This window comes from Orcinus orca, chromosome 1, assembly GCF_937001465.1.
Source record: "Orcinus orca chromosome 1, mOrcOrc1.1, whole genome shotgun sequence".
Classification (NCBI taxonomy): Eukaryota; Metazoa; Chordata; class Mammalia; order Artiodactyla; family Delphinidae; genus Orcinus; species Orcinus orca.
The window spans coordinates 184862465-184888454 of record NC_064559.1 but is presented as its reverse complement, the minus strand read 5'-3'; the positions used below and the strand labels follow the sequence as shown (position 1 = coordinate 184888454).

At 43.4% G+C, this 25990-nt stretch overlaps 2 protein-coding genes across 23 annotated transcripts in view; both read right to left on the bottom strand.

Annotated features, from left to right (window-relative positions):
• Positions 1 to 395: 395 nt before the first annotated feature.
• Positions 396 to 10288, bottom strand: TMEM35B (transmembrane protein 35B). Of its 4 annotated transcripts, XM_004266484.4 has the most exons (3): positions 9946 to 10288; positions 8356 to 8536; positions 396 to 7376 (listed from the first exon to the last, which is right to left on the bottom strand). In XM_004266484.4, exons 1-3 carry the CDS (start codon positions 10051 to 10053, stop codon positions 7279 to 7281), a joined length of 387 nt encoding a protein of 128 aa, XP_004266532.2. In that variant the 5' UTR covers positions 10054 to 10288; the 3' UTR covers positions 396 to 7278. The 4 variants fall into 4 exon arrangements, with proteins under 4 accessions (XP_004266532.2, XP_049551717.1, XP_049551752.1 ...); XM_049695760.1 differs by lacking the exon at positions 8356 to 8536 and having other exon boundaries at positions 9946 to 10077; XM_049695795.1 differs by lacking the exons at positions 8356 to 8536; positions 9946 to 10288 and having other exon boundaries at positions 396 to 2827; positions 3446 to 8348.
• A 964-nt stretch (positions 10289 to 11252) lies between these two features.
• Positions 11253 to 25990, bottom strand: part of ZMYM6 (zinc finger MYM-type containing 6) — a 44366-nt gene continuing 29628 nt past the window's right edge. For 6 of the 19 annotated variants that reach the window (XM_049695028.1, XM_049695014.1, XM_049694853.1 and 3 more), the window contains 4 exons: positions 25685 to 25819; positions 24856 to 24896; positions 16053 to 16197; positions 11533 to 13485 (listed from right to left, as the gene is read on the bottom strand). In XM_049695028.1, coding sequence (XP_049550985.1) covers positions 11654 to 13485; positions 16053 to 16197; positions 24856 to 24896; positions 25685 to 25819 — 2153 coding nt within the window. In that variant the 3' untranslated portion in view covers positions 11533 to 11653. The other 13 variants (XM_033422197.2, XM_033422199.2, XM_033422198.2 and 10 more) reach the window with 9 other exon arrangements.

The following is a 25990-nucleotide window of genomic DNA, read 5'->3' as shown; positions in this document are numbered from 1 at the left end:
GCTTCCCTGGTGGCGCAGTGGTTGGGAGTCTGCCTGCCGATGCAGGGGACGCGGGTTCGTGCCCCGGTCCGGGAAGATCCCACGAGTCGCGGGGCGGCTGGGCCTGTGAGCCATGGCCGCTGAGCCTGCGCGTCCGGAGCCTGTGCTCCGCAACGGGAGAGGCCACAACAGTGAGAGGCCCGCATACCGCAAAAAAACCAAAACCAAACAAACAAAAAGAATGCATCTGGTAATACAAGCTTGGAGAATCCCAGAAACACTTGAGGAAAATCTACCGGAGACTAGAATGTCTGAGTGAGTCCTTGAGCATTTTAAGCTAATGATATTCAGGTTTCATGCATTCATCTGACATACTGAGGTCTTACTACATGCAAGGCACAGTAGCAAGCAGTAAATATGACAAACATGGAATTTATTAAGTTGAATTGGATGAAAATAAAACTGCCACTATTCAACCCTTTTGGGTCTACAAAAATGGCACTCTCTTATGGATCGACATAAATACAGAGAAAAAGAACAACAGAAAAAAAAAAAAAGAACTAACCAGTTAATTGCTTGATTGCAATTGTGGAAAGAGCTATAAAGGAGCAACCAGATCTAACCCAGTCTAGGGAATGGTGTATGTGGTGCTGGTCAACAAAGGCTTCCCTACAGCTACGTTTGAGGAAGTGAGAATGGAAAGGAATTAACTTAGCAAAGGAGACGGAGGGACATCATTCCTGGCAGTCAGCTGCAAAGGCTTTGAAGAGGAGGAAACTGGTCTGTTCCAGGGACTGATAAGGTGACTCAACCCACGGAGACGGGCAGATGTGGTAGAGGAGAAGAGGGAAAATGAGGATGAGAGGATGCTGAGAGAGAAGCAGGAGGCAGTTAGCCCTTGTAGGCCCTGTTTAGGACTTTGGGGTTTATCCCCAGAGATTTTGAAAGCAATGGCATATTATCTGTATCCAAACACTGGCAAAGTCTAGGAAACATTCGGGTCAATAAAGAATGTTCTTTCCCCTTTTGACAGAGCCCGGAGGTCTACAACTACAGGCGGCTAGTATGTGGCTGCGTCAGGACTGGAGTCTAGGTCCTTGCAAAGAGCTTTCACCACCCAGGACGCCACTGGGAGGGTGGCAGGGGTGAAGCAGGCAGCAGGCCAGGGGACTCTCTAGGAGGAGGCCGTGGAGGCCGAGGAGACCGAGTGTGACCCGGACCTCCCTACCCCCGGGAGGCAGCTCAGCGCCCAGCAGTCCTGGCAGAAGCTGCGCACAGAGAAGCAGTAGATGAGCGGGTCCATGCAGCTGCTGAGACTCAGCAGCGCCAGGCTGAGGGTGTGCAGGACGTCAAGCGTGGAGGTGGCCTGGCACCCTCTGTCGTCGCGGCCCACGGTGTCCTCCTGCCCGGCCACCCAGGGCGCCAGCAGCAGGTGGTAGGGCGCCAGGCAGAGGGCAAAGACCAACAGGTGCCCGAGCACCATTGTCCTGGCCACGCGCCGGTTTGGACCATCTGGGGCGAGGGCCGGGCCCGGGCCCGAGGGCGCCGCGAGCACCCGCGCCAAGCTCACATAGGCCGCAAGCACCAGCAGGAAGGTGGCGGGGAAGAAGGCCACGGTGGCGTAGGCCACGCCCACGCTAGCGCTGCCCGGCTTGGGACGCAGCGCATGCGGGGCGGCCAGCGAGGTTGAGGCACAGGCCTGGCCGGCCAGCCGGGCAGCAGCACACGTGGCGCGGGCGGGGCCCCAGCGGCGCAGGGCTCGGCGGCCGCACCGAGCCGCAGCGGCACACGCTGGTGAGCGCCGCGAAGGCCAAGGCCGCGTAGGTGGACACGCAGTAGGTGGTCCCGGCCGCGCGGCAGGCAGCCTCCAGGAAGGGCCAGTGGGTCGGGCCCAGGTAGTAGGTGAGCCGCCGCGGCAGTGTAAGCATGAAGAGCACGTCGGCCATGGCCAGGTTGAGCAAGTGGAGACGCAGGGCCTGGCCCAGGCGCCTGCCGCGGCGGACGAACACTGCCAGGGCCGCCACGTTGGCCGGCAGCCCCAGGCCCGGCGCCAAGGCGTAGGCTGTGGGCACCACAATGAAGCCAGCAGGGTCGCCCCAGGGGCTGCGGCCGCCAGCACCAACACCCAGGTCCCCAGCGCTGCTGTTCATCTCGGACCTTGGGCTAGCAAGAGGAAGAGAGGTCACCATGGAGATTAGCCATACAAGAGCCCTCCATCCCGCCTTCCCCCACCCGACCCCCGTCCTCTTTTCCTCAGTCGGTGGTGGTAGGAAGCCCGGCGAGGGGCTGAGGCCTGAGCACAGCCAGCACCAGCTGGGGATGGAGAGGAGGGGATGGGCTCCAGAGTTATCTGAAGTAGAATGAGCTTGGTGACAAGATGTAGAAAATGAGGAAGAGACAGGAATCCCACGTAGTTTGGAAATTTCCAACCTTGGCGACTGGGAGGGTGAAGGTGTCCCTCACAGATGGTGTACGGTTCTGACTTGTGGTGCCCAGGTATGTGCATTAATAAGCCTAAGCAAGGCTGAGCCAACAGGGAGTTATGGAGAAACCAGGCTGGAATATAGGGTCCTTCCTAGAAAAAGCCCACGCCTCCCTGCTCCAGTGCCATCCAGATCAGTAGGGGGGAGAGTGAGGCGTGGATGGAGTTATGGACTTAGGATGCAGTGACCCAGAGGCAGGCCCATGCACAGTGACCTTGGACTTTCCTTGGTGAAGGTCCTCTCCTGGGGCTTGCCTGGAGCACCCTGGGCAGAGCTGAAAAGGTTTCACGTCTCACAGGCCTTCCAGTCTTGTTTCCTTCCCCCTTGCCTTTTGACCACAAAGAAGTCCTGGGTCTGATTTAAAACTTTGGACAGCAAAGCAAAAAGAGCACAGGCCCGGGAATCAGGCAGATCCTAGATACACACATTTATCTGCCATTATGACCTTGGGCACATTACTCAGCTTCACTGAGCCTGTCTTCTCTGCTGTAAAATGGAGATTAAAATACCTGCCTCACAGTGGTGTTGGGGGGATTATGAGAAAACATAAGTAAAACTCTGAGCACTGGCTGACACTGGGGAGATACGCTCCCTTCCCCTCTAGTAAGCACAGAGATAAATGTGTACACTCACACAGGCACACACACAGCGTTAGAGACACAGACACCCCAGTCAAACACAACAGCACAAACACATCTGGGCATATTCCCCCTCTCCCCAAGGGGGATAAGTGCACAAGCCAATGTCCTGTTCCTATTTGTGGCACATAGTCACACTCCTAGGGTGTTCCAAAACATGGTTCCTCCAATACCAAAATTTGTACTTCTTACCTTTGAATCTCTCAGGCTCCAGTCCTTTCTGGGACCCTGAGTGAGTGTATTCCCTTCTGCCCCTCGCACTCAGCTCGGCCCACCATGGCTCTGGCCCTAACCATCCCACCCTGAACCTCTCCCCGCCTTCCCACCAGATCACTCCTCTCTTACCTCTTGCTGCTCTGGCTGCTGCAGATCTCTTTGGGTTCCTGGGGGCCTGGGTTTAAGGAGCTGAGACAGATGAGAATCCACTGCCACCCACATATCCTAGGCCCTCCCATCAACTGACTAATCCCAAGACACGACATGAAGAATGGGCTCAACAGCTGGAAGGGCTGGAGTCCACCTGTGGCAGCTGTGAGCAGGGTTTGTGGGGTGCAGCCAGGGCCCCAAGGGAAGGGAATGTCATTGCAAGGCAAGGGGGCACAGGGAGGGAGATAGCAAAGTATAAGGAAGGCCTCGCAGCTGAATGTCATTGTGCCGACCTGACCAAGGCTTAGGCTGTGGTTTGGGGGGCCCGTTTCCTAAGGCCTGGCTTCTCCTTGGGGTGAGGCAGCACAGCTAAAGCTAAAGATACTCCTGCTGCTGTCAATCCCAACTGCTCCTCCATACCAGCTGGCCAGCCTACTCTTCCAGCACCCTGCCTTTCCTGAAGCTGCTAGGTGGGCCCTACAGCCAAGCTTGAAGGGCCCTGTAGCTGCTAAATCAGCTTACAGGCCAAGCCTCGGTAAATAGGAGCCTTCAATCTAATACCAGCTGTGTGAGGTTTTACTCAAAGTCCTGGTTGGAGACAAGCTGGCTATGGAATCCTGGAAGGGGTGGAGATGGTAAGAGGCCAAGATCCCAGGGTTTCCAGGCTCTACTTTCAAGGGCTTCAAAATTTTCATGCAGAAGGGCAATTCTGGGAAGCAATGGAGATTTAATTACATTGAACCGATCATCCCATCTACCTTCAAGTTGAAGAGCAGGGGTGCCACACCTGCCCACTTCCAACTTTGGCAACTGGTGCAGTGGAAAGTGTGGGTACTGGAGTCAACCAGGTCTTAATTCTAGTCTCAGGTCTGACACATAGGCACTTAAGCTTTCTGAATCCATTTTCTCATCTGTAGAACTGCTATTTAATAACAAACGCTATTTAATAATAGCATTTACTGAGCACTTATTATGTACCAGGCACTACTGTAAACACTTTAACTCACTAAATCTTCACAGCAACTCTATGAAAATATTTGCCATTATTATCCATATTTGCAAATAAGTTAATAAGTGGCACTATCTACTCTCTCCCTTCTTCTTTGCTGACCACTTGACCAGTGTGGGTAAATCTTAACTTGTCTAAGTCCAACTTGGAAATTCCATTCTCCTTGCCAGTGACTGGTCTAAGAATGGAAATGTGACATAATTCTGTACAGTGGGATGCAAGGGGAAACCTAGGGTCTTCTAAGAGAGCTTTCCTCTTTCTTTTCACCTTTGGATATTATGTGCAAATGTGTTGTCTGGAGCTGCTTCAGCTATTTTGTAACCCTGAGGGCAGAAGTCAATAAATTGAAAGCAGCACAACTACTGAGCCTGCGCTCTAGATCCCACGAGCCACAACTATGGAGCCTGTGAGCCACAACTACTGAAGCCCAGGCGCCCAGAGCCCGTGCTCCACAACAAGAGAAGCCACCACGATAAGAAGTCCGCACACCGCAACAAAGAGTAGCCCCCACTCGCTGCAACTAGAGAAAGCCCATGCACAGCAACGAAGACCCAATGCAGAGAAAAATAAATAGATTTTTTTTTTTTAAAAAAAGAAACTGAAGCTATGTTATCTCTGGACCTCTTATGTGACAGAAAGTTTCCTTATTGTTTTGACACACTGTACATGTAGTATACATATACTACTACATATATATGTATTAATATACATATATATGTATACACACACACATACATACACACACACACACCCCTAACTATAGAGAGATTGCATCACTGTGCTTTCAGACACAAGAAGACCTAACTAAGAGTGCCAGCTTACCTGAGGTTCCCAGCTCATCAGTGTCAGAGCAGATATTACCCTTCTATAGTGAAGATGAAATGGAGTAATATACATAGACTTCTCTCACTCCTGTGGGCTCCCAAAAGCCATTCCCTAACCCCCAAAGCAATTTGTAGGCTGGTGGCTAGAGTATTTGCATAAATAAATGATTTCTTTTTCTTCACTATTTTCCCTTATGGAGGTACATCACTTCCCAAAAGAACCGCACTGAGGTGAAGATGGTTGGTGATGTGATAGTAGGTACCCTAACATGGTCACTTGCCCTCGAGAATTGTCTCTCACACACACCCTTCTGACTCCCTAGGACCTCTGGGATTCATCACAGGTTCTGGCACTGCTTTAACGTGCAGCATGCCTTAGAGTTGGCTGTCCCCTGCCTCCATCTAGGTGCCAAGGAGCACTTCCCTGGCAGTTTCAGGTCCTGTAAAATGACTTAATGCCCATCTCTGTTAGCTTTACAACTCTCAAGTGCACAAGATAAAAAGGAATGGGAGGGGGCTTCCCTGGTGGCGCAGTGGTTGAGAGTCCGCCTGCCAATGCAGGGGACACAGGTCCTAGCCCTAGTCTGGGAGGATCCCACATGCCACAGAGCTACTGGGCCCGTAAGCCACAACTGCTGAGCCTGCGCATCTGGAGCCTGTGCGCCGCAACAAGAGAGGCCGCGACAGTGAGAGGCCCGCGCACCGTGATGAAGGGTGGCCCCCGCTTGCCACAACTGGAGAAAGCCCTTGCGCAGAAACGAGGACCCAACACAGCCAAAAATAAATTAATTAATTAAAAAAAGGAATGGGAGGGACATCCCTGGTGGTACAGTGGTTAAGAATCTGCCTGCCAATGCAGCGGACACAGGTTCAATTCCTGGTCCAGAAGATCCCACATGCTGCGGAGCAACTAAGCCCGTGAGACACAACTACAGAGCCCCCATGCCACAACTACTGAAGCCCACGCGCCCTAGAGCCCGCGCACTCTAGGGCCCACATGCCGCAACTACTAAGCCTGTGTGCTCCAACTACTGAAGCCCGTGCGCCTAGAGCCCGTGCTCCGCAACGAGAAGCCACCGCAATGAGAAGCCCATGCACCACAACAAAGAGTAGCTTCCGCTCACCACAACTAGAGAAAGACCGCGTGCAGCAACAAAGACCCAACGCAGCCAAAAACAAATAAAATTTAAAAGAAAAAAAAAGAATGGGGAGTACCTCACGTGGCTCAGCAGGCAGAAGCAGGTATACTCAGTACTCTGCCGTACTCGATGTGTAAATTCTGAGCATATAATAAAAACCTTAAAAACGTGCATGCCTTTTGAATCAGCACCCTCACTTCTAGGGAAAGAAAATAAATATGCAGAGATGATTAACTGTGAGGTTTACAATAGTTAAAAAATTGGGAATAATCCAAATGTTTCTCATTGGGGGCTTGTATAGATACATTACAGTACATCCTTACAATGGAATACTATGCACCCATTAACATCAATGAGGTAAAACAGACAGAGAATGGTATTACAGTGTATTAGGTTTAAAAAGCAGATAATAAAGTAGTATATATGGTCTCATTTTCATTTAAAAACATCTGTATAAAGGCACAGAAAAAACTGGGAGGTACAGTTATACAAAGGAATTGAAAGTAGTTATTTGGGGGCATTAAAAGTTTGGGTGATTTAAATTTATTTTCTATTTTCATATGACATGAGGAATGCTAGAATATGTAACATGTACCCCTCAAAAAAGAGCAGTAAATGTCCAAGAGACAAAGCAGGGCCAGGTAGACCAGATGTCTACTTCAACGCTGGCCAACCTTGGGTGTACTGGTAACAAGGTGACATTCTGTGTTCCACCATGTTCCTGCTTTGGCAGTGACATGGCATGAGGAGGCAAGACAGACTCTACTCCCAGGATTCCTTGAATGCACTTGGAGACTTCCTCCTAGGGTGTCTGAACATCTTTTTAGTTTGGACTAAGAGCTAGCAGATATCCAGCAGCAGCAGGAGCCCCAGGCAGACGATGGCTGGGATGCAGGTGTTCAGTGATTCTTTCAGAGACACCAAAGTGAAGATAGCCCCTGGAATGGAAAATGAGGTCCCTGAGGCTCCCTGGGAATGCTCAGGAGATCCAGGAGCTCAGGGCCCTCCAGCCAAGCTGACCCACTCTACCTTAAGCCCTCTCTTGAACACTGCCCCCCACCAACACACACACCCTAAACTAGCTGCACTCATCTCTCTGACCTCCCAGAGAAAGCAGAACCAGAAATCAAAAGTTTCTTGAACTAACGTAGACCCTCTCAGATGGCAAGAAATAGCAACAATCCAACCAAACAGGGCAAGGTGAGTAGGTGGGCATTTTGGAACAGATTCTCCCTGATCCTTCTCCTTTCTCAATCCTAGTGGAGGGAAGAAGGCCCAGGGATTGGTGGTGGAGGTAGTGGGAAAGATCTGAAAATGAAGGAAGCTGTGGAAATGGAAAGAAAGCCTGGAAGAAGGGTGGTAGTGGCAGCAGCAATGGTGACACAAGGCCAGGGGACATAGAAGAGCCTGAAGATGTCTGGCCTTTGAAGCAGCAGCTGTCTTTGTACATCAGCAGTTCCTGTGGGCAGAGCCACTAAGAGGAGGCCCTCTAGGAATGCCTGCCACAGGGAAATCCTCTGCCTTTCTGGTCAGGGGGCCCAGCTTCCTTGCTCTCTGTTTCCACCTGCCAGACACATGAGTCCAGTGGCGGCTGCTACTCCAACCCCTCATCTCAGGGTAGGGGTAATGAGAAAGGGGTAGGGGCTTTTAGGTTACAATATATCCTTATAATGGAAATACCATGCAGCCAATAGAATTGATGACATAGAAGGTATATCTGACATAGAAGAGGGTTATAGTATATTAAGTTTAAAAAGCACCTAGCCTAGTCTGAAGACCATGGAAACTGCAATAGAGCAGGAAATGCTTCTGGTTCCAGAGGAAAAGAGTGGCAAAAGTAACGAGAACAGCCAGACTTTTTGCTATCACCCTCGCCTAGAAGTCCCCATTTCACCAGCCCAGTTGCACCCCCCTTACCCATCATGAGCAGTGTCAAAAGCAAGTTGCTGATCTCTTGCAGCATCGGTGGGCCCAGGACCAGCAGCAACCCAGCTAGCAGTTCCAGCCAGCCCACAGCCACTTGGTAGCTCATGGGATCTGGCTGGTAGCCGAACACCTTCAGTGGAAACACCTCAGCGAACTGCACGAACAGGGCTTTCTAGGGGCGGCAGGGAATGCCTGTCAGCCAGAGTCACCAAGGATCCACTGCCCAGATGCTCCACAGAGGCATTCTGTGCCAGTGCCCTCAACGCCCCCAGCAAAGGAGATACTACTCTAGGCCAGGTCCAGGGCTAAGGTCAGCCAGCCTGGAAAGGAGACGGCCTCCCTGGGGGGCTGAGCTTTGGAATCAGAAAACAGGCTTTACGCTCCAAGAAGGGTGGGATGGTGGTACAGAGATGGACTGATTTTCTCACCAGATTACAACCCAGCCCCAAATTCCGGGAAGAGGAAGCTAGGCTTGGGCTTTCTCATCTAGTGCCAAGGCCTTGGGAACTCCGGCGCTTCTCTTTCTGTTTGGCCTGGTTTCTCTTCAGGCTACTATGCAGGGAATATTTGGTGAGGAGGAAGGGAATGGAAGGGGAGATTCTTGTTCATTAAACAGATTCTACTCAATATCATATGCTGGGACCTGGCTCTCATTGCAGTAGACAGAAAGGGAGTTGAGGGGATCAAAGTGAGTGACTCAGCTCGCTCGCTAAGTCAAGCTCTGTCCTGGGCCACATGACAACTTCACCTGGACCCTTAGGTTGGCTACCTTTGCTGGCTCTCCCACCTCAGCTCTACCTCCCCTACTCAGTGCTCTAAGGAAGAAACTCTAAGCTGTCCGGTTCTGAGGATGTACTTCCCCAAACAACCCCCCACCCTAAGCCAGGCCTGGAAGAAGGAAACTGGCAGAGATCTAGAAGTCTGGCTTATCTGAGGGACTGGGCAGATTGGTGGGCAGAAGGACATGACAGCTTTTCGGAGAGTCTGGAACTAGACAGGAAGTCGAAGGGCGACTTCTAGGCCTCCCTCTCAGGCTCTGGGAAGGGCTCTCTGGATTCTAAGTTAGGAGAGTATCTAAAGTTTGGGTCCTGCTTCTTGACTAGTTGTGTAACCTTTAGCAGATACACTTCACCTTCAGGGCAGGTTTCCTACTCTGATAAGCAGGGATTAATAACCCCCCGTCTCATGAACACCCCCAAGAACTCAAGCAAAGGAAGGAGGGCGCAAAGGGAGCTCGGTCCCTCTCTCTCCCCAAGGGTCCCAGAGTATTCCTCATCGGCTCCAGATTTGCCTGGGGCCAAAAATGCCCGAATGGAAGGGAATGTGACCGTCCCCTTCCAGGGAAAATCCAGAGAACTCGGAGGAACTCCCCAGGCAGGGGCCCACGCCTAAGTAGCTGTCCAGGTGCTCCCCCCAGCTCTAGCGCCGTCTGGCCCGAAGACAGGCGGGTCCGCGGGGCGCGGGCGGGCACGGAGAGGCGGGGGCCGGCCGGGCACCTGGGTAACGGCCGGGGTCGCAGCCCCCGCCGCCCTGCGGCCAGTCCCCCGCCCAACCGTCCGCCGCCCACCCCGCGCCGCTCACCATCTGCTCTGACACCGGAGCCGAGATCTGCTCCGAGAGCTTGGCCGCCCCCGTGAGCGCGAAGAAGCCGCCCAACAGGACGCGCAGAGCTGCGAGCGGGAGCGCCATGGCCGCGCAGGCCTCCGCGACGCGCCCGCCTCAGGGTAGGCCCCGCCGAAAACCCGCCCCCTGCCGCCCGTCCGTTTCCTCCCTCCCGGGGCGGCCGGAAGACCTGCGCCAGAGCCGCCGCTCCTCGCCCCCAAGGGGGTTGCCGCCCTCTTTTGGGCCAGCACCAAAAGGCTGAGGCAGGAGACGGCGCTTGGGCAGGGCAGCCCCATCTCACAGATGGGGATACTGAGGCCCACTTGCTCTTAACTAAACGGGCCCCTCCGAATTCAGGGAAAGTCTCCCAGCTAGTATGGACAGAGTAGAATCAAACATGGGTATATGGACGTGACGTGCAGAAGAGCTCTGTTACGGTCAAAAGACGTTGCGCGGCGGGGGGTAGGGAGGTAGGGGAGGAGGGAGTCGCTCCTGCCCTTGCCACACTAGCTTGGCGATCCGAGCTGTCACCTAACCTCTTTGGGCCTCAGTGGCGTCTGCATCTGTAAATGGGGATAATGCCGTTATCAGTTCCGAGCCTAGAGCAGGCCTAGCAGAACGCCTGGCACATGTAAGAACTCAGAATTATTTGTACATTAGTAAATTTATGAAATTATTAAGAATAAATCAATAACTAGTAATTTTAAAATAAGTTGTTCTTTTCTATCATTGCCTGAAATGTATTTTCCCTCTAATATCTCTCAGCTGAAGTTAAAATGGGAAAGGTGTTTGAAAATTCAGGTTCTTACAGCCATGGGTAGAGAGGCTTTCACTGAACAAAACCCTACAGGCCACTCCTGGCCCATCTGCTTTTACCTGGAAATCTATCTAGACCTGGATGAGAAAACTGACAAATTCAGAAAGCGCTCTGGTTTTACTCCCTTCCCCTCCCTCAGCTAACAATGTTTGTTTACATTTTTTAATAAAAATTTTTAAGGCAGCTTTCATGACACATGAAAATTATATGAAATTCATGTTTCAGTGTTCATAAATAAGTTCATAAACTGTGGTTTATTGAACCACACTTTGCGTATTGTCTACTGCTTTTGTGCTGCAACAGCAGAATTGAGTAGTTCCCACCTTACAGCCTGCGAAGCCTAAAATGTTCATTACCCAGCCTTTTATGAAAAAGGTTTGCCAAGCCCTGGTCTAGAGAGCCAGAGAGGCCCCTAACAGGGGTCTCAAACTCTCCTGCTGCTTCCACTTCCTGATAGCCGAGCTGCTTGTGATCTTTGTTTTCTACCTACCCACAACCTGCTGGGTAGGTAGCCGGCAGGCTGAAGACTGAAATGTCCTATGTGCTTCTAAAGACTAAGCAGTTTCAACATCCAGGTGTGCTAGCTATTACATTATAAACTGGGCCTTTCATTAGCTACATCTTTGTCACTAATCCAAATTATCTGATCAGTTAATAAAATAGCTAAGTTCTCTACCTTGGACTATTATATATAATTATGTATAAATGCATAATTATTAAATTCCTCAATGAAAAGAGAAAAATTATTAAAACACTTATTTAATCACCGAGAACACACATCCACATTAGGAATTTATATTTTAGGATACTTATCTCATACAAAATTTAACACAAAAGTATAGACTTCGATAATAAGCAATATGCACATTACTATTCTTTCTCCTTTACTAATTTTTCTATCCTCGGAATTAAAGATGTGACTGCAAGTCGTAGGGCAGGGCCAGAAACCAACAGATTTCTTTGTTTTGACTCAGTCAAAGCTGAAAATGTAGCATCACATAAATAAATAGTTGAAAAAGGCAATAAAAATTTCAGTGCCTTTTCATGGAGTTCTGGGTAACTTGCCTTTGCATTTATCCAAAACTGAGTTACAGACATTGATTTAAATACTGATTGTAATCCTAAATCTGACGATAACCGTGCTAGTTTTTCTTCTTCGAAGTCCGTGAGATTACTATTTTGGTGATTCATAAAAGGATTAATTATCCACAAATTTCCTGAACACAAGTCTTCTTCTGGTGGGTAACAGTCATTGAGCATTTGAGAAAGTCCTTCCAGGTGCTCAAAAATAATGCTTGCAATACTGCTCATATTTAAGCCTGATGAGTTTGAGAATTCAGAAAATGAAGGGAACATGTCATAATCATTCTCTTCCATGCGCTTCAACCACATTTTTAACTTTTTCTTAAGTATATCGATTTTATTATACAAATTGAAGAGAGTAGTCATAGATCCTTGGAGACTTAAATTTAGTTCATTTATAAGTGAAAAAATATCTGATAAGTAGGCCAGCTTTGCAACCCATTCCTCATCAAAAAAATATTGGGCCAAATCTGAATGGTTTTGATTTAAAAATATTTCAATTTCATGTCGTAATTCAAATAATCTTGTTAAAATTCTCCCTCTTGATATCCAACGTACTTCAGCATGAAGTGGTAAATTCACGTGCTCAGACCCCATCTCTTCACACAAAATTGTTAACATTCGTGAATTCAACGCATTGCTCTTTATAAAACTTAAAATTTGTGCTGACTGCATAAGAATTTCATGTAAGCACGGAGACAACTTTTCTGCTGCTAAATGTTCACGGTGAATAAAACAATGTGTAAATGCCACTGTATTCATGGCAACTTCTTGAATTTTTGCCCTTAAACCAGAACACCTACCAGTCATGCTTGCAGCCCCATCTGTACAGAGACCAACACAATGCTTCCAGTTCAGAGATTTACTATCAATATATTTATTTATTAGTTCAAATATTTCAAAACCAGTCATCTGAGAAGGCATTTCAATGCAACATAATAATTCTTCTTTTATATCACTACAACCATAATCAATGAAACGAATATAGCACAAAAGAAGGGTGGTATTTGAGATTTCTAATGACTCATCTATCTGAAGGGCAAACCACTTTGATTCTCTGACTTTCTGAATCAGCTGATCTTCAATGTCTGCAGATAGTTCATCAATCCTGTGTCCAATTGTACTATTAGAAAGAGGAATGGTTTTCATTTTGTCTCCAGCACTGGAACCCAAAACTTCTGAACACATTTCTGCTAAATATGGTTTAATTATTTCTTCAGCAATGGAAAATGGCTTTTTGCTGGCAGCAATTTGGAAAGCAATTAAATAAGAAGCTTTCACAAGTGACTTTTCAACTAGTAAACACTTTTTTAAAGCACTGTTTTGACATTCCATTTCAAGAGATTTTTGTTCAAAAAAATCTACTGGTTTGTTTTCTAATTCTGAATGCTTTGTCTTCAAATGATGAGAAAGATTTGCTGGCTTCATGTTTTCACTGGATAAAATTTCTCCACAGATGACACACTGTGGTCTTGGTGAGCTTTCTTTTGATCCCGGACAGATAATAAAACCAACTTTTAAATATTCCACATCATAAGTCTGGAAAAAACCTATTCTTTTTTTCTTTGCAGGTGGAGAATCAAGTTCCGCATCATTTTTCTCATTAGGCATAGATAAATCTGAATGAAATATTTGAATCACTGTTATTTTCAAGAACAAATAAGCAATGTTCTTTATGTTTTTCCCCCACGTTTAAAATTTATATTTTGTTACTATTCATATTTGTCAAAAGCATACACTAATTAAGGTTTAAACACAAACCATAATACTTCCATGATGCCATTAAAAACTGAATTTCTTGGGACTTCCCTAGTGCTCCAGTGGGTAAGACTCCACACTCCCAATGCAGGGGGCCAGAGTTCGATCCCTGGTCAGGGAACTAGATCCCGCATGCATGCCGCAACTAAGAGTCCACATGAGGCAACTAAGGCGGCTGCAGGCAACAACTAAAAGTCCACATGCCGCAACTAAGAAGCCCGCATGCCGCAACTAAAAGATCCCGCATACTGCAACGAAGACTAAGACCCGGTGCAGCCTAAATAAATATTTTTAAAAAACAAAAAAACAAAAAACTGAATTTCTCTTTGCCCAAAGCTTGGTCACTGACTGTAGTAAAACTGTGGGCAGTGGTATGTGTCCTAGCAGTGCCATGTATTCAGTAGATTAGTGGAATTAGGGCTGATGTCCATAGAATACACCAAGTTAAGAGTAAACTATTTTAGGGACTTCCCTGGTGGCTCAGTGGTTAAGAATCCGCCTGCCAATGCAGGGGACATGGGTTTAAGCCCTGGTCCGGGAGGATCCCACATGCTGCGGAGCAACTAAGCCCATGCGTCACAACTACTGAGCCTGCGCTCTAGAGCCCCCAAGCCACAACTACTAAGCCTGCGTGCCACAACTACTTAAGCCCGCGCACCTAGAGCCCGTGCTCCACAACAAGAGAAGCCACCGCAATGAGAAGCCCACGCACCACAATGAAGAGTAGCCCGCACTCACCGCAACTAGAGAAAGCCTGTGTGCAGCAACAAAGACCCAACGCAGCCAAAAATTAATTAACACCAAAAAAAAAGAATATACTATTTTACTTTTTAAAAGATGGCGAAAAAAACTGAGAGGAGAAAAAAATTTGGCAAAATGTTAACATTTGGTGAATCTAGATGAAGGGTATATTCATTATGTATATTCATCTAAGGGTGTTCATTGTGCTGTATTTTCAATCTTTCTGAATTTTGAATTTTTCAAAATTAAAGTTGAGGGGAAGGGGGTTAATTATTAGTTTTAATACCCAGTGTCAGTGAAGGTGTAGAGAAATGGATGCTCTCAAACATTGCTGATTGGAGCATAAATTCATATAACTTTTCAGGAGGGCAATTTTGCAATACATATCAAAATCTAAGCCTTAAAATTCTATGAGAGCTTTTGAATCAGTAATTCCACTACTTAGGATTTATCCTAAGGACATAATTAGACAAGTGGAGAAAGATCCATTTATACAGCTTAACTCAATACTGTTTATAATATTAAAAAACTAGAAGCAATCTAATGTCAACCTTAGGAGGATGGATATACATTATATATATCCATACGTTATATATACTGGAATCTATGCATCCATTAAGAATCTCAACGTATATTTAAATTTACGTTGATGTGGAATGATGTTTTCGTGCAATGTCAAGTGAAAAAGTAGTTTACAACAGTATACAGAAAACATCTTAATACTTAATCTAGAAATTCAAAAATGTATAAGCACACACATACCCACATATACAGCTGTCCACAGATCCCTTACTACCTTCCACATGTGAATGTGTATTTAATATAAATTCATGTAAACAAAGAGTGTATCATTTTTACAGGAATATAAAACAATCAAATTTACTGAGGAAGGAAAAGAGAATTCTCCTTGACTCCTACCAAAAGAAAGGCATCCTACATAAAAACTCATGGTTAGCTGTTGACAGACTAAGCTTTTACTTTCATCTTTTGGCTGCGCCGCACAGCACATGTGGGATCTCAGTTCCCCAACCAGGGAACGAACCCGCACCCCTCGCACTAGAAGCGCAGAGTCTTAACCACTGGACCACCAGGGAAGTCCCCCGACTAAGCTTTTAAATATATTCTATGAAGTAAAAGTAGCATTAAAAACAAAAATCAAAAAATGTTTTGGGCAGAGTAGCCTATAAAAGTAACTGAAAACATAAGGGTAGTGGGATTAAAAGCAGTTAACATGGATTGGGGCAAGAGTGTACAATATTTTCAAGTATGAATTCAAATAATTTTCCTAATCACCAATACCTCAGACATATAATTATACTCTTAGTAAGTCAATTCAGTATTTAAAAAAAGAACCAAGGTTAAATCACTAATACTTTTAACTAAATTCATATCTTAGTAATTATAATAGCCTGTCTATACATTTGAAAAGCAGTGCACATGTACAGAAGATGCTTGTCCACTCTACACATAATGCTTTGCGTGCATATGGATTCAATTCAGTAGTTATTAGTGTTAATGACAATAAATACAAAAGGAATCAATTAGATGTTCAAAGTATGTGATCCAAGAATTGTTTTCACATTTAAGAAATTGTCAATGACTTTCTTTTCCTTTCTTAAAAAATCAAAAACAAGCACACAAAACAGAAAACAAACTTACTACATGTGGAAAGCACAACAACACATACCTGTCTGACATTCCTTGTGTTGTGTATGTGGTTTGCAAGAGGTGGCCTTGGTCTGTGTGACAGGTTTGCACAATAATGCTTTGTTCTTTAAAAGCTTCAAAGACTGGGAAGACAGAAGTTTCATGGCATCTGTCTGTGTACTTCCCTAGTTAAAAAAATCCAGAAACCAGAGAGATTTTTTTTAGTACCTTCTCACTGACTAATATTGCTATCAGTTGAAAGGTGACATATATCAAGAGAAATATAATTCTCTAAAAGAGTGGTACAAGAAAGTTGCTTTGGAAAATATATACTAATTCCTAATTCTTCAATCAGTATCAGTACCATTTATTGATTTAAAAAAATACTCTGCCAATAATAAGTACAATCAAAACAAAGAAAACAATCTGATTAGGACAATTGGCTATTCAGAAAACTTAGATCCAACTTCAGACCATATGCAAAAAAATATTCCACATCGATTAAAGACCTCAACGTGAAAAAAATAAAACTTTAAAATCAATGGAGAATTTTCAAATAACCAGAACTCAGAGGAAGTATTCTTAAATAAAACACAAAAGAGTTAAAAATATAGTAGGAAAGGTTGATACAACTGACCACCTTGAAGTTTTAAGCTTTTGCAAACAAAGGTCTTAAAGGGTGAAGGATAAACAACAGAGTGGGAGAATGTATTTAAAACATGTTCTTTCATTCAGTAAACATTTACTGAACGTTTACGACAAGCCAGGCACTGTCCTTAGACCTGGGCATACAGCAGAAGACAAGACAAAGTCCTGCTCTTATGGGCCTTACCTTCTAGAGGGAGACACAGAATATAAACAAGTAAAACAAATACATAATGTATAATTCCAGGTAGTAATAACTGCTATGAAAGAAATAAAGCAGGATAAGAGAATGGAGAGTGACAGCGTGGAGCAGAGGTAATTCTGGAGTAAACATTTGAGCAAAGACCTTATGAATATTCAAAAGAGCATGTCATGCAATGCCTGAGGTCAGAGGATTCCAGGCAGAGGGACTGAGATGCAAAAGACCTGAAGTGGGAAAGAGCGTGACATGCTTAAGGAACATCAACGAGAACAAGGCTGAAATAAAGTTAAGCCAGGGCTAAAATGATACATTTGGAAAGGTCGGCAGAAGCCAACTTGTATAGGACCTGGAAGGTCTTAGTAAAAAAAACAACAGAAAATTAGGATTGTACTTTAAGCATGATGGGAAACCACCGAACGGTACACAGTAGCCTCCCTCATCTGCAGTTTTGCTTTCCTTCGTTTCAGTTACCCATGGTCAACTGCAGTCTGAAAATATTAAATGGAAAACTCCAGAAATAATTCATAAGTTTTAAATTGTACACCATTCTGAGTAGCACTATGGAATCTCTTGCTGTCCCATTCTGTCCTGCCCAGGAAGTTAACCATCCCTTTGTCCAGCGTATCCTGCCCATTAGTCATTTAGCAGCCATCCTGGTTGTCAGCTTGATTGCCGTGGTGTCACAGCGCTTCTAGTCAAGTAACCCTTATTTTATTTCATAATGGCCCCAAAGTGCAAGAGCAGTGATGCTGGCAATTCAGATATGCCGAAGAAAAGCTCTAAAGTGTGTCCTTCAAGCGCAAAGGGAAAAGCTTAACACTTCATCACAACACCTACGTTTTTCACCTCACTTCATCACCTCATATCACCACCACAAAGGTGAATACAGTACAATAAGGTATTTTGAGACAGAGATCACATTCATATAACTTTTATTATAGTATACTGTTATAATTGTTCCATTTTGTTATTGTTAATCTCTTACTGTGCCTACTTTATAAATTAAACTTTATCATAGATATGTATGTATAGGAAAAACATAGTGTATATATAGGGTTCGGTACTGCCCATGGTTTCAGGCATCCACTAGGGGTCTTGGAACGTATCCCCCACGGATAAGGGAGTACTACTGTTATTTAAATTTACTTTTTAAATAGGTGATAGAGGCAGTAATTTTGAATGACGTAACAATTCAAAAGGTATAAAAGTGTATACATGAAAAGTAAGTTTTCCACACCTGTCTGCCATCTATCCAGACTCAGTCTTGAACACAGTGTTCCCAGTTTCGTATACATCCTTCTAGAGATGGGCTATGTAATTAAATAAGTTGCTTCTGACTACACATGGTAGCATATTATTAGCAAGGCTCAGCACCTTGCTTTGCCACTTAGCGAACTATCTTGGAGGTATTTTCATAAAACTTTATACAAAGCTGCCTAGTAACAGCTTTATACACTGAATGTACTATATGTAATTTGAAGAGTCCCTGCTGCTAAACATTTAAATGTTACAAATCTTTTGCTATTATAAACAATGCTACAATAAATATCCTTACATACAAATTGATTCTTCATGTGCCAGTATATCTGTAGACCAAGGTCTTTCTCTTTTCCTGCAAAAGCTTTCTTGTTTCCATTGGGTCCATGGCTTGGGAGAGGGCTCCAGCGTGGTTAAAAAGCTGCCTAGTGGCTGCAGGAAGAGGCTCAGACAGAAGCCCTGACACCGGAGGATAACAGAGGGGCCCCTCAAAGGCAGCTGGGCTGGAGGCTCCTAGCCCTTCTTGAGTTGAGGGTGGCCCCCTCAAAGATATACTCGCCCAGCCCAGCCTAACACCAGCCAGTGTGTCAGGTGGTGGCCCATCTTCTTTATGAGTTTCATCTCCTCATCTATGAAGTGATTCTCCAGGACGTCACAGAGATGGGGGTCTGCACAGGCAGAACCAGGGTATGAAGATCCAAAAGGGCCTGGTTCAGGCTCTTCTCCACAACCATGGTGGCTTCCATGGCATCCAGGGTTTTACCCCACTCATCTTGGGACAGTTTCTGCACACCCTGGAAGAGGATACAGCCACTGCGCTGGTTTTGCATCTTCAGGAGACTCGGAAGAAGTGGCCCACACTCTCCAGAGCCACATGACCACGGCGGAAATGGATGCTCAGAGAGTGGTACGTGTAGGAGGCCAGCAGAGGCAGGCTGACCAGGCGATTGACGGAGGCCTCCACCTTGGTGGAATAATTCTGACCAGTCTGGGAGTTCTTGGTTGACTGGCAGTAAGGACGATGAATGTGCAAAATATACCTGAAAGATAAATTCTTAAAATTGGAGTTCCTGGGTAAAACGGTATTTATGTTTTAAATTTTAATAGGTTTTACTAAATTGCCCTCTGGAGCAGTTTTACCAACTGCCATTGGCAATATGTAAAAATGCCTTAACAGTGTAATTCATCATTTTTATCTTTGCCATCTGATAAAACTGTAGTTCTAAATGGCATTTCTCTAATCTTGAAGTTGAATTATGTTTGCATGTGTTTAAGAACTATTATTTCCTGGTCTGTAAACTGATGGATCATACTTTTGCCCATGTTCCTAATGGGTGTTGGGTCTTCTTACTGACTCACAGACACTCTCTACATATGGAAAAAAATAGCCTTTTATGGCATAAATTGCAACCTTGTTTTTTTCTGTGTCTTTGCCTTTGAAATGTAGTTGAATTTTCCTTACAAATCTTTTATGGCTTTTGGGTTCTGTGACATATTTAGACAGACTTTCCCCACTTCTGCACTAAAATTCTTTCCTATACTTTTTCCTAGTACTTTCATTATTTTTTAAAACTTAAAACTTTTCTCCATCTAGACATCATTTTGGTTTAAGAGGTAGAAATCCAACTGTATTTTCTTCCATATGTCTACTCAGTTGTCACAACACTATTTACTGAATAATCTAGATCTCTCCTACTGATCTGAACTGCCACCTAGATTGTTTCTAAATTCGCATATATATATATATATATATTTTTTTTTTTAGGTCTATTTCTAGACTTCTTTTCTATTGAGCTGTCTATCCATGGCTTCTTGTTGTTTCAACTACGTAGCCTTATAAAGTCTGTTGTATAACTGATTCACTTTGCTGTACACCTGAAACTAACACAACCTTATAAATCAACTATACGCCAATAAAAATTTTAAAAACATTTTTTTAAATTTGTAGTTATCCTATAGTTTTGGGAACTAGCTCTTCCCCTTCTCTATTCTTCTTTTTTCAGAATTTCACTGAAGGTTTTTAAAGCACTGGAATGACAATCTGATTTGCGTTTTAAGATGATCATTCTGGCAATAGTGTGGAGAAAAAAACTGCAAAGGGCAAAAATGGAAGGAGGAAGACAAGTAGGAGGTCACTGCAATGCAGAAGAAAGGTGATGGTGGCTCAGACTAAGAAGACAGCAACAGGAGTGATAAGAAGGAACACTGGAGAGGAAGTGTGGGGGAAATAAAACAGCTCTGCTTTATTTGAGATGGCTATTCACAATCTAAGAGTAAATGTCAAGCAAGCAGTTGGATGGATACGTGAATCTAGAGCTCAGAGGTCAAGGCAAGAGAAATAAATCTGGTAATCAGCCACCATCTAGGTGGTTTAAAACCACAGGACTATAATGAGTCCCCTACAAAGAAATGTAGATTGACAAAAGGAACAAATGATTGACCTAGAAGTTGAAGAAGGTATTTCAAGGAATGAAGGAGAGATCAACTGTATCAAATGTTACTGAAAGGATGAGTAGAATAAGAACTGAAAATTGACCACTGGATTTGGCAAAATAAACACTGATGGAGATCTTGACAAGAATAGTTTCAGTGGAGTGGTGCAGACAAAAGCCTGACTAGAGTGAGCTAAGGGAAGATAACAGATAAGGAAATGGTGGCAGCAAGTAGAGGCCACACTTAGAGGAGTTTTTCCAAAATGGAGAGCAGAGAAATGGGACAGTAGCTGAAAGGTCATGGTGTTAAAGAAGGATTTTTTTCAGGTAGGAAAGATTACTGCATGTTTTTGTGTTGGTAAAAATTGTAAGTAGAAAGGAAGGCAAATCCAGAATATATAAAGAAACCCAGGACTTCCCTGGTGCAGTGGTTAAGAATCTGCCTGCCAATGCACGGGACATGGGTTCAAGCCCTGGTCCAGGAAGATCCCACATGCCGCAGAGCAACTAAGCCCATGCACCACAACTACTGAGCCCACAAGCCAGAACTACTGAGCCCTGCGTGCAGCAATGAAAACCCAATGCAGCAAAAACTAAATAAATAAAAATAAACATATTAAAAAAAAGAAATCCATAAGAAAAAGACAAACACAAATATGGGGAAAAATTAAAAACAGGAAATTCAAAGAAAATTCAAATGTTCAAAAACAGAAATATAAGCAAACACACTAGTAATCAGTGACATGTAAAATAAAACAAGATATTACTAAACAGACTGGCAAAAGAAAGTTTAAATCTGACAACATAAAATAACAATAAGGCTGTGGGAAATAAGTACAAAAATAAACTGCTGGTGGGAATGAAAACTGGAACAGCCACTCTATAGGGCAATTTGAAAACTAAAAATGCAAATGCACTTTGTCGCCAAAATTCCATAATTCCATGTCTACACTAGACAAACACCTGCACACGTGCACAAGGAGACACAGAATGTCCACTGTAGCAGATATTTTTGATAGTGAAGCAATCTAATGTTTATCAATAGGCAATAGATAAATAAAATATGGTCCCTATATACAATATTATACAGCAGCAATGGGAATGTAACAAATCTATTAAATATCACATGGATATTTTAAAAAATAACATTATTTTCCATGGATGTGTATATATGAATGTGAAAGATTAAAAATGGTCTGAAAGGACACACACCAAACTCAGAACAGTAGTTGCATCTAGGGTTGTGAAAAAGGACTGAAGGTAGTGATTCATTTTTTAAAAGGGAGAAAAAAGGGAGGGTAGAAGAAAAAACAAAAAAACTGTGAGCTAATAAGCCAAATCTATCAATGGTTAATTCTGGATGGAGGGAATACAGTAGAACAGGGAGTTGGCAAAATACGGTTCATGGGCCCACCACCTGTGTTTGTAAATAAAGTTTTACTGTTCCAGTGTTTTACTCACTCATGTATTGCTATGGCTACTTCTGCACTACAATGGCAGAGGTGAGGAGTTGTAACAGAGACTGTATGCCCTGCAAAGTCTAAATATTTACTCTCTAGACCTTTATAGAAAAAGTTTGCTGACATTTGCAGTATATTGTCTTCTTTGCACTTCCCTGTATCTCACCTTTCCCACAAATTTAAGACCACTTAAATAACCTGAAGAGATTCAGACCAAAGTCCCAGAGAAACAAAGAAAAAATTCTAAAACTGTCAGGTTTTTTTAATCATAAAAATACTACATTATTTATTATTATACTTTTTATAGACTAAACTGAAAATATTAATCAGAACTATTCTGTAACATAGTTTAAATGATTGGTGAATTACAGAAATACTCCATATAGGGAAAACATATATAGGGCAGTCACATTTAATATGAGGGATGTGTTCCTGAAAATCCTGAACAATTCAAAACCAACATAATTCAAGACTAATTGTCCCATACATATAAAGTAGAGGAGGGATGCATTATCAGAGTCATAAGCCTATAACCAATATAGAATATTTTTATAATACATATTAATAATACTTATTAATATAAGGTACATTAACAACGATTCATTATACAGTTAGGCAGTTAATAACAAAATTATTAATTCTACAACATGGTGATCTATTAATAATGTAATTTTAAGATATAATTTAATGTACAATACATAGCATACATATAGACACAAAATTAACTTAGTGATAGTTCATTAACTAATGTAGTATACTGCCTGAAAATAATTAAGTAGAGTTATCACCATCTTCCAACAACACTAATAATGGGAGAGTTAAGAGATATCAAACTAAGTAGGATAAACTATCTCTCCACATTATGGTGAAAGCTGGTCTGATTCCCTGGAAGACTTTTGCTAAAGAATGAATCTAATGAATCTAACGTGGTTTGTTTTTTTTTTTTTCGCATTTTTTCTTTTTTCACTGAGGATTTCTTGATATGCAGACACACTGTCCGTCTTTCGCCTTGCCACTATGGAACCGCAATCCACATTTGGATCATCTTCAAATATAGCAACTGGTTGCTGAAATATGGTCAAAAGTCTATGCCAGTCACTTCACTGCTAGTTGATGTGTTAAAGGCCCAGGCTAATTGCTGGGGCCCTCTTCCTTTGTTTTTCTAATTCTAGCAAGTCTTCCTTTATTAATCCCTGGGCAACAACCCAAGCAAAATTTCAACATTCCTTTCAACAACCTTGCACAAATTTACCTTCTTTACCATTTTCATAGCTTTTTTTTTTTTATTAATTCATTTAGTTTTGGCCGTGTTGGGTCCTCGTTGCTGCACGCGGGCTTTCTCTAGTTGTAGCGAGCAGGGGCTACTTTGTTGCGGTGCGCAGGCTTCTCATTGCAGTGGCTACTCTTGTTGCGGAGCACCGGCTATAGGCGAGAGGGCTTCAGTAGTTGTGGCTCATGGGCTCTAGAGTGCAGGCTCAGCAGTTGTGGCTCACAGGCTTAGTTGCTCCACGGCATGTGGGATCTTCCCAGACCAGGGACTGAACAAATGTCACCCGCACTGGCAGGCGGATTCTTAACCACTGCACCACCAGGGAAGTCCCTTATAGCTTCTTTATTAGCAGATGTTATGGCGTCTTCCAAGTTAAAGCCTCTTTAAATTCTGGTAAAGCTGAAATGTTTTGATAGCTTCAGTGTTAGCAGATATAGCTGGCCTGCTCATTTTTATATTCTTAAAACCTTGGTGGGCTTTAAAATTGGAAAGCCAGCCATGACTTGCAGTAAACCTTTTTGTCTCAGTGTCGCCTCCTTTCAAATCATCAAAAATACTTCATGCCGTAGCACAGATGATAGCTTGGCCTTAGGGACACATTATGGCAGCACTGATTTTGCAGCTGTGTTGCCAGAATTTCTTCCATTTATTCCATTATCCTTGCCTGGTTACAAGATAATTTTGTGAACTAAAGAATGTACCTGCTTTAATACTGCTTTGGGGTTTTTTGAGCATTATCTCTAATACTCTGCAGGGTGCACTCTCCTAAATTAACAGCATGAGATATCATAGCAATGGTCTGGCCTTCTTCACAAAGTTTTATCACATCTAACTTCTGCTCCAAATTTAGAATTTGGGGCACATTTTTTAGTATAGCAACACCACTTAATGAACATGAATGACGCTGTTATATGATATCAATATTTAAAAAAAGATTTGAATTGTATCAAGAGCAAATGTTAAGAGAGCAACACAACAGTCACTGAAAACATTAACTCAAGATCTGACACATTAGGTTCGTGTGATATTGATAAAGGATGATAGGAATTTTGTTTTCCTGCTAAAGTGATGCTGACATAGGACAACAATGAGATAGTCTGCAATTCTTTCAGCCTGCCAGATTTGAAATTATATATTTCTTTAAATTTTTTTTTAAATCTTGGGAAGTTTCACAATAAAGTGGGAATTTAAATATATTTTTATTTGCACTATTTTCAGCCTCACATAATTCAAAGATGCATAAAACAACAATATACTGAACTTTTTCAAGAGACCTTCTAGTCTAAAAGAAAAATACTTGAATGTAGTAAAAGAGAAAAATAAGCAACCAGACGGAATTAACAAGTATTTAAAGAAACTCAGGAACCAGAACACAAACAATAAAATCAGGAATGCATTCTTATTAATGATCTAACTTTAAGATTCAAAAACAAAAATCAGTGTATAATATATTACTCTACTTTTTAAAAAGACTAAGCAGCAAATAGACATGAACTCAGACATATATTAGAAGGCTATATCCAAAATGAAACTAAACCCAAGGGGCATTAATCAGGAAAATATTTAATAAAACTTACATCTTCAATGATCTTTGCTGCCTCTTTTGTATTAACTGCACCTGTTATAAATTAAAACATACATTATCCCTAGAATAACATTATCCCTAGAATATACAGAAGTAAACACTAAAACCAAGAGGTTACTTTCCTCTTGCTAAGGTGGTCTACAGCCTAGTCCAGAATTTCTCAAAAAATGGTACAAGGAAACTTGGCATCAATACTACCTGGGGTGCTTGGTAAAGGTAGGGATTCCTGGGCCTAATCCCATCCTACTGTATTAGAATCTCCGAAGGTAAAGGCAGTGATATTAAAATCAATTGGGAGATTGGGACTGACATATATACACTAATATGTATAAAATGGATAACTAATAAGAACCTGCTGTATAAATAAATAAATAAAATAAAATTCAAAAAAAGGGCTTCCCTGGTGGCACAGTGGTTGAGAGTCCGCCTGCCGATGCAGGGGACGTGGGTTCGTGCCCCAGTCTGGGAAGATCCCACATGCCGCAGAGCGGCTGAGCCCGTGAGCCATGGCCGCTGAGCCTGCGCTCCACAACGGGAGAGGCCACAACAGTGAGAGGCCCGTGTACCGCACAAAAAAAAAAAAAAAAAAAACCAAAAAAAAGAGATAAATAAATAAAATCAATTGGGTTCTTAAAAAAATAAACTATACATGCCACTTCCTTCCCTATACATGCCACCCTGCTTGCTACCCACTTCCCTCAGAGACGGAGGGGCATGTTTCCTCATATAAACATATATGTAAACATTACCAATAAGAGCTATTTACCCTAGACAATACTCACGTCTACAGTCTACCCAAATGCCTTTACATCAAGTCATACCTTTTAAAACAACATTCTCTGTGAGCTGGGCAGGAGATATTTTTGCCAATGACACCACATTGGTTATAACTGGTATTGTATTTGTCCTTGCAGAAGGGAGCTCCACTGAAGCAGTTTGTGCCTTAGAAATATTTACTGATTAAAATAGACAAAAAGGTAAGACCTAGTATAAACAAAAGGATCACACACACACATTAAAAAAAACCCTGTTTAACAGCTAAGTTTCAAGGTACAATGCAAATATCTAACTCTGTATAATGTTGGGTTGGGTGATTCTGTTCAGATTAGTGTTCATTAGGACTTAAA

Bases quoted from the DNA above. Each gene is read 5' to 3' on its own strand.
- TMEM35B (XM_049695760.1), bottom strand. From the start codon at position 2,168: ATGGTGACCTCTCTTCCTCTTGCTAGCCCAAGGTCCGAGATGAACAGC.